We start from the raw sequence: 8267 nt of genomic DNA, 5'->3' as shown, positions 1-8267 counted from the left end.
CCCAAGGATACAAATTTGATCTCCTCATTAACCTTGGGCTCTACCTGGACATCTCTTTACTCTGGTTGCAAACCTGATGGCTGTGGGTAGGAATTTAAGTCACATAGGTAAGGATTTTGTCTCACAGCTGTTACTGAGCAAGTCGGTGGACTTGGGATGATCCTTGAGAAGGCCTTGGGATGATCCCTGAACAGGCAAGTGGAGAACAAACACATGCTGTGGTTCTTTGCCTTTGTGTTTCCCAGTGTCTCTGAGCAAGTGCCTTAGTAAGCAGACTGTAGTCACACTGCCACTGGAGCAGCCAGCTCCGGCTGTTGTCTGAGCTGATACTTTCCTCTTCTTGGTTTCACTTATTGCCTTGATGAGGTGAGAACTCCTCACTCCGAGGGATTACCTGTTGAGGTGCTACAAACATACTGCTTGGGCTGCAAGGAGTCACCAGTCATGCCTGAGGGCACTTCAAGCTGCGTGTTTCATGTGACCTGCTGAAACCATTGTCAGAGAAGAGCTTCTGGAGGGGGGCTCTAAACCTTTCCAAAGTCGGTCTTGCAGCGGTGTGCACTGGCAGTGTCTACAAAGGACTGCTCTCTGGGTTTGGGCATGTTCCAGTGTGTGCCTCTGAAAGTGTGCCTTCATTTCTTGATGCCACATGCGGAGAACAGGGCAACTGAAGAGTGGCCAACCCCCTGCCAGTGGCACTTGGCATGGATGAGGGCACCACTGGGTTGTAGATGACTCATTTGGCAGACAGTCACAAGTGGTGTGCCCCAAGGATCAGTGCTGGGCACTGTTCAGTATCTTTACTCATGATCTGGACCAGGGCATTGAGTCCAGCATCAGTGAGTTTGCAGATGACACCAAGCTAGGAGCAGCTGTGGAGCTGTTGGAGGGTAGCAGAGCCCTGCAGAGGGACCTGGCCAGGCTGGATGGGTGGGCAGAGGCCAATGGGGTGAGACTGAACAAGGCCAAGTGCAGGGTTGTACACTTTGGCCACAACACCCCCAAGCAGTGCTACAGGCTGGGGCCAGAGTGGCTGAGAGCAGCCAGGCAGAGAGGGAGCTGGGGGTGCTGGGAGAGAGGAGCTGAAGATGAGGCAGCAGTGCCCAGGTGGGCAGCAGAGCCAATGGCATCCTGGGCTGGCTCAGGAGCAGTGTGGGCAGCAGGACAAGGGAGGTTCTTGTGCCCCTGTGCTCAGCACTGCTCAGGCCACCCCTGGAGTGCTGTGTCCAGTTCTGGGCTCCTGAATTACAGAGAGATGTTGAGGTGCTGGAAGGTGTCCAGAGAAGTGCAGCAAGGCTGGGGAGGGGCCTGGAGCACAGCCCTGTGAGGAGAGGCTGAGGGAGCTGGGGGTGTGCAGCCTGCAGCAGAGGAGGCTCAGGGCAGAGCTCATTGCTGTCTGCAGCTGCCTGCAGGGAGGCTATAGCCAGGTGGGGTTGGTTTCCCAAACCAACCCAAATCCCTGCAATTTCCATCTGACCCTGCAATTTGCACAGCCTCAAGTTGTGCCAGGGCAGGTTCATGCTGGATGTTAGGAGGAAGCTGTTGGCAGAGTGATTGGCATTGGAATGGGCTGCCCAGGGAGGTAGTGGAGTGGCTGTCCCTGGAGGTGTTGAAGCCAAGCCTGGCTGGGGCACTTAGTGCCATGCTTTGGTTGGTTGGGCAGGGCTGGGTGCTAGGGTGGGCTGGCTGAGCTTGGAGCTCTCTTCCAACCTGCTTGATTCTGTAATTCTGTGACTTGCAAATAGAAGTGTTTGGTTTCTTTGCAAAGGAGGAGTGAGTGTGCATGACCTACCCAAAGGGTTCTGCTGGATTAAACCCAAGTATTTTTTTTCTTCATGTTCAGCCATTTTGTGTGAGAGCTTTTATCAATGTTTCTTGTTGCTGCAAACATCTTGTGCTGCTTTCAAGATGCCTGGCATGCAGTGAGCTGACAGCCCTGGGTTAGCAGTGAGAGGGTGGTGTCAGTGGTATTGCCCTGCGAGGCCTCGTCCATCATAGCCCTGAGTACCTGAGCTGCAGGAGGAGGCAGCCACAGCCTCCCTGGGCAGCCTATTCCAGAGTCTCACCTCCCTCAGACTGAAGAACTTCTTCCTTGGCTCTACCTCAGCTTCAAACCATCCCCTCTTGGCCTGTCTCTAAACATTCCAGCTGGCGGCCAGTCACTAGTGGTGTCCCTCAGGGATCTGTGCTGGGCCCCATCCTCTTTAACATCTTCATAGATGATCTGGATGAGGGCATGGAGTCAGTCACCAGCAAGTTTGCAGATGACACCAAGCTGGGGGCAGATGTGACTGAGCTGGAGGGCAGAAGGGCTCTGCAGCGGGACCTTGACCGCCTGGACAGATGGGCAGAGTCCAAGGGGATGGGGTTCAATAGCTCCAAGTGCAGGGTGCTGCACTTTGGCCACAACAACCCCATGCAGAGATACAGGCTGGGGTTGGAGTGGCTGGAGAGCAGCCAGACAGAGAGGGATCTGGGGGTGCTGATTGATACCCGCCTGAACATGAGCCAGCAGTGTGCCCAGGTGGCCAAGAGAGCCAGTGGCATCCTGGCCTGCATCAGGAATGGTGTGGCCAGCAGGAGCAGGGAGGTCATTCTGCCCCTCTACTCTGCACTGCTCAGACCACACCTTGAGTATTGTGTTCAGTTCTGGGCCCCCCAGTTTAGGAGGGACATCAAAATGCTTGAGCGTGTCCAGAGAAGGGCGACGAGGCTGGGGAGAGGCCTTGAGCACAGCCCTACGAGGAGAGGCTGAGGGAGCTGGGATTGGTTAGCCTGGAGAAGAGGAGGCTCAGGGGTGACCTTATTGCTGTCTACAACTACCTGAGGGGTGGCTGTGGCCAGGGGGAGGTTGCTCTCTTCTCTCAGGTGGCCAGCACCAGAACGAGAGGACACAGCCTCAGGCTGTGCCAGGGGAAATTTAGGCTGGAGGTGAGGAGAAAGTTCTTCACTGAGAGAGTCATTGGACACTGGAATGGGCTGCCCGGGGAGGTGGTGGAGTCGCCGTCCCTGGAGCTGTTGAAGGCAAGGTTGGACGTGGCACTTGGTGCCATGGTCTGGCCTTGAGCTCTGTGCTAAAGGGTTGGACTTGATGATCTGTGAGGTCTCTTCCAACCCTAATGATACTGTGATAACTGTGAAGTCCCTCTGCAGCCTTCCTGCAGGATCCCTTCAGGCACTGGCAGGCAGCTCCAAGGCCCCCCTGGAGTGGAGCCTTCTCCTCTCCAGGCTGCACCCTCCCAGCTCCCTCAGCTTGTGCTCACAGCAGAGCTGCTCCAGCCCTTGGAACATCTTTGTGGCCTCCTCTGGACTTGCACCAACGGTTCTGTGTCCTTCTGCTGCTGGGGACAGCAGAACTGGACTGCATTTGCACAGACCCCTTCTGTCATCTGCTTTTCAAATGCCCCAAACATTCCCATACAAGCACATCTCTTCCTAACTTGGTGGGACCTGATGCTGCTGGGACCTGTTGGAAAGAAACCCCAAATATACGGACCTGAAGTGCTTCACTAGGTACTGGCACCCCATTCCCAAGAAGGACCATGTCTGAAGCCATCTCTTTTCCCTCAGCACACCCCAACAGCTAGCTGAGGCCATTTCCCTCTATAAATCATACCCTTGGAAGCCAAACTGCCTTTGTGTTTCTGCTTAATTGATGCCAGCAGGTAACAGTGCAGGTCACAGCAGCAGGGCTGCTCTTGTGACTTCACGTGCTTCATCACCATGGACACCCACAGCTTGCAAACACCACCATTCCTCAAGAGATCACACTGTGGCTATCAAAATGCAGTCCAGTAAGCCAGGAACAGCAAGCTAGAGCATGTGTGAAGACCACAGGAGCAGAAAAGGTCAGTGACTTTACATATATATATATGCATAAACCCAACATCAACCCCAACCAAAGAGAACCCTTGACTACTGCAGGCTTTGGCCAGGGCTGCTCTGCTTTCCTCCATGCAGATTTAGTCATTTTCCCACCATTCACACAGCTGGACAATTGCCACCCCCAGACCCACACAACTACTATGAACTCTGTTCTGCTACTTCCCTGCTCCACCCTTGTGACACCTCCTAGCTCTTCAAGTCTGTTTCCCAGACAGCAGCACTGATGTCTGCACAGATGCTTCTGTCTCCCTGTGTACCCTCTGTATTTCCCATGTCACTGCAGCACTCCCAGCTTGGAACCTGTTCTACTACAGATGATTGCTTTTAGTTCTATTTTATTCACCTGTCTGCATTTTGCCTTCTCAAAGGGCTTCCAGCTGGATGGCAGCTTTTAGTTGGCAAACATTGCCCAGACTTGGCAGGCTTCTCTCCAGCTCTCGGTCCTCAATTGCACTGCTCTTTGGAACAAGCAATTCAAGAGGTTCATAGAATGGTTTGGGCTGGAAGGGACCTTAAAGATCATCTGGTTCCAGCCCCCTGCCATGGACAGGGACATCTCCCCCTAGCCCAGGTTGCTCAAGGCCTCATCCAACTTGGCCTTGAACACCTCCAGGGAGGGGACACTGACAGCCTCCCTGGGCAGCCTGTTGCACCCTCACTGTGCAGAATTTGTCCCTGATCTCCAGTCTCAATCTCCCCCTCCCAGCTCAGAGCCATTGCCCCATGTCCTCTCACTACAAACCCTTGTATAAAGTCCCTCCCCAGCTCTCCTGTAGCCCCCTTCAGGTACTGAAAGGCTCCTCTAAGGCCCCCCCAGAGCCTTCCCTTCTCCAGGCTCAACAGCCTCAACTTTCTAAGGCTGTCTCCACAGGGGAGATGCTCCAGCCCTCTCTCCTTGCTGGCAGTAGGCACTTGTGGAAGATCTGTGTTGCCTGGAGGGCTGCAGGAGGGGGTTAGCAGACGGAAGCATCAGTGATAACGAGAAAGAGATTGATCATCGATCACTGAAGCCCCAGATTAAAGCTGGCTGCAACATTTCTTTTTTCTGCTCTCCTTTAACAGGACAAGGCTGAGTTTCTAGATCTAGGGATCTCTTTAAACACATACAGAGGAACCTAACTTCAGTGACAGAATGGAGCTTCATTTGTACTGCTGTCCCTAACATCTGCTACAGGTAGCTGCCAGCCCAGCCCAGCTGAGCATTTCTAGCTTTTCATTCTCTTACAGTTGGACACCACAGTGGGCAATGAATATGGCCTCCAAGATGAAGCTGGTGAAACAAGACACCATGAGTGCTGGGAAAAAGAAGGCAGGAGAAAGCAGCAGGAATGGGAATGTATCCAAAGGAGTAAGTGACATGGAAGAACCTGCCAAAGAGAGGAAACTGTACCTAGAGAAGGAATGCAAGATTCTCACCAAATACATAAACACATACATGGGAAAAGTGGAACAGCTCCTGCAAGAAAATAGATTCCTGGATAAGGAAGCCAAACAGATTCAGGATGAGAGCAGCACTTACCTCTCCTACATGACAAAACACAGGCAGAAGTGCCAGAATCTGATAATAACACTAAATGACCAGAACCACAGCAGCCTGGCTCAGGTCTGGACACAGAAAGAGAAGCTCATCTCCCACTACGCAGAAAAAGAGGAGGAGGTAAGGAGCTCCCTGGCGGACGTGGAGGCAAAGTATTCTCTTGTGGACAAGGAGCTTGAAGACCTGGAGCCTTTCAAAGACAAGGTGGAACAGACCAAAAGGATCGAAGAGCTGGAGAAAGAGTTACTGGTCACAAAGATAGAGCACGCAGATGAAATGCACAGAGTCAGGAGTGGGTTCCAGCAGGCCGAGGCTGACTGTGAGCTGGAGTTTGAGCAGAAGGTGCAGGCTCTCACCGGCGGAGCAGAGGCAGCAGCGATGCAGGCTCTCCTGCAGCACGTCAGGCAAGTGAGAGCAGAGAACTGGCATCTGCGCAGGGAGCTGCGCAGACTCATCCAGCACTCGGCGGCCCTCCAGGCAAGCCGAGTGGAGCTGAGAGAGCAGCGGCAGCAGCTGCTCCGGGAGCTGCGGTGCCTGCGGGACATGGCCGCGGCGCGGCGCGGCTGAGAGCGGCGCCTCCCGCAGCCTGCGCAGCGGTGCCACCGAGCGCTGCTCGGCTCCCACGCAGGCGCGGCCAGGCTGCCCGCTGCTGCCACCGCTGCTGCGGTGCACAACCGACAGCGCTCCGGGTTCCGTGGCCGGAGGGGAGGGAAGGATCCAGCAGCTGATGCTCAGCAGCAGTCCGGACGGCAGACCTCCGAGGTAAGCTCAGCCCTAGCTCTCAGGCCGCCTGCGTTAAGAGCTGGGAAGCTGCGGTCTGTGTCCCAAAATAAACAACAGCATATCCCTCTTTGAGGCCAGTCCTTGCTGTTCCATTAATTAGTAGTTTTCTGTGGGCAAATGATAATGTTAAGACAGAGTGAGGCAATTCCAGTGTAGTTTTCCCCTACAAACTGCAGCTGCTGATGCCACCAGCGATCTGCACTGGTTCCCAGTGTAGCCCTGGCTTTCAGCAACAGTAATGTTCCCATTTTTCTGTTATATTTTACTTTCTGGGTGCTAGGTTGGACTGGATGATCTTGGAGGTCTCTTCCAACCTGGCTGCTTCTATGATTCTAGTCTCCAAAGGAGAGAAAATACCTAAATACCCAAATCCTTCAGACAGGACAAGCAGTTGAGGCAGCTGACCCTTTTTCATCACTGTCAGTGGAATATATCCACTGGGAATATCTTTGTGCCAATTTTTACATCTTGTTCTTTTCTTTAGTGTTTCACTTCAGAAAATGGGGAGGGATTTTACTTACTCTGGTATGGGTCAAGAACTGGCTGGAGGGCCAGGCCCAGAGAGTGGTGGTGAATGGTGCCACGTCCAGCTGGCAGCTGGCACTAGTGACGTGCCCCAAGGATCAGTGCTGGGCACAGTCCTGTTCAATGTCTTTATTGATGATCTGGAGCAGGGCATTGAGTCTAGCATCAGTGAGTTTGCAGATGACACCCAGCTAGGAGCAGCTGTGGAGCTGTTGGAGGGTAGCAGAGCCCTGCAGAGGGACCTGGCCAGGCTGGATGGGTGGGCAGAGGCCAATGGGAGGAGACTGAACAAGGCCAAGGGCAGGGTTCTACACTTGGGCCACAACAACCCCAAGCAGCACTACAGGCTGGGGGAAGAGTGGCTGAGAGCAGCCAGGCAGAGAGGGAGCTGGGGGTGTTGGGAGAGAGGAGCTGCAGAGGAGGCAGCAGTGGGAGATCTAGGCTGGATGTGAGGAGGAAGTTGTTGGCAGAGTGATTGGCATTGGAATGGGCTGCCCAGGGAGGTGGTGGAGTGGCTGTGGCTGGAGGTGTTGCAGCCAAGCCTGGCTGGGGCACTTAGTGCCATGGTCTGGTTGACTGGCCAGGGCTGGGTGCTAGGTTGGGCTGGCTGAGCTTGGAGCTCTCTTCCAACCTGCTTGACTCTATGACTCTAAGCAAAAACTGAAGAGTTGTAATAGGCTTCAGCTACACTTCACTTTGTGGATTCCAGTCACCTACAAGGACACCAGAGGCCATCCCTACTCTAATACAAGGTTATATTATAGGGAATCAGACTTCAGTTGAGATTGGAAGAGACCTCAAAGATCAGTCAAGCAGATGCACTTTCAGTGGCTTTTGAGTAGCTTCAAGGACAGGCTCCACGCACAGTGGCCCCATGCAGCCTGTTCCAGTGTGGCCACACTCACCAAAACAAAAAGAAAAGGAAAAAGGGAGATTGCTCTCTTGAACTGGAATTGCAGTTGCATCACAACTTTCAGTTTCCTAACAGCCTGTCTCTGCTGTGCTCTCTGCCCTGCCTGACACGAAACACAGTAGTAAGTTTCCATGAGCACTGTCCAGGCTAAGCCGTTCCAGCTCTCAGCCCTTTTCCTGTACCCTGAGCACCAACTGCCTTCCTGGTGCTTTGCTGGACACAAGCTGTGCATCCCTGTCTCTCTGATCCTGGGAAGCCCGGAATCCTGCCTGATGCTCCTGGAGTGGTCTCTCAGTGCTGAGCAGAAGGGAAGGATTGCCTCCTTTCACAGAGCTGGCAAGGCTCCTCCTAGCACAGCCCAGCATGGCTCTTGCCGCCCTTGCTGCAAGGAAACACTCGCGGCAACCTGATGTCCACCGGGACCGCCTGCTTCTTGCTTGCCAAGCCCTCGCTCGCCCTGATAGCTGCCAGCCTGCGGTGCTCACCGGGATCACTGCTCACCAGCCGCGGGGCTGGGCAGACCCAGACACACAGCGCACGGGGTTCGCGCTGGCTCCCTTCGCCACCCTGGCTGAGTCCCTCTGCGCCCTCGCCCGCTCCTCCGTGCTCCAACCTCATCAATGA

The 8267-nt window shown here is 54.2% G+C and overlaps 1 protein-coding gene across 2 annotated transcripts; it reads left to right on the top strand.

Moving 5' to 3' along the window:
* Positions 1–3145: 3145 nt before the first annotated feature.
* CCDC166 (coiled-coil domain containing 166) lies at positions 3146–6272 on the top strand. 2 transcript variants are annotated; one of them, XM_064154045.1, is made up of 2 exons: positions 3146–3848; positions 5113–6272. In XM_064154045.1, exon 2 carries the CDS (start codon positions 5132–5134, stop codon positions 5987–5989), a length of 858 nt encoding a protein of 285 aa, XP_064010115.1. In that variant the 5' UTR covers positions 3146–3848; positions 5113–5131; the 3' UTR covers positions 5990–6272. The 2 variants fall into 2 exon arrangements, with proteins under 2 accessions (XP_064010115.1, XP_064010116.1); XM_064154046.1 differs by having other exon boundaries at positions 4948–6272.
* The last annotated feature ends 1995 nt before the right edge of the window (positions 6273–8267 follow it).

Source organism: Pogoniulus pusillus, chromosome 14 (assembly GCF_015220805.1).
Source record: "Pogoniulus pusillus isolate bPogPus1 chromosome 14, bPogPus1.pri, whole genome shotgun sequence".
NCBI lineage: Eukaryota > Metazoa > Chordata > Aves > Piciformes > Lybiidae > Pogoniulus > Pogoniulus pusillus.
The sequence above is the reverse complement of the archived record's forward strand: the minus strand, read 5'-3'. Positions and strand labels throughout refer to the sequence as shown.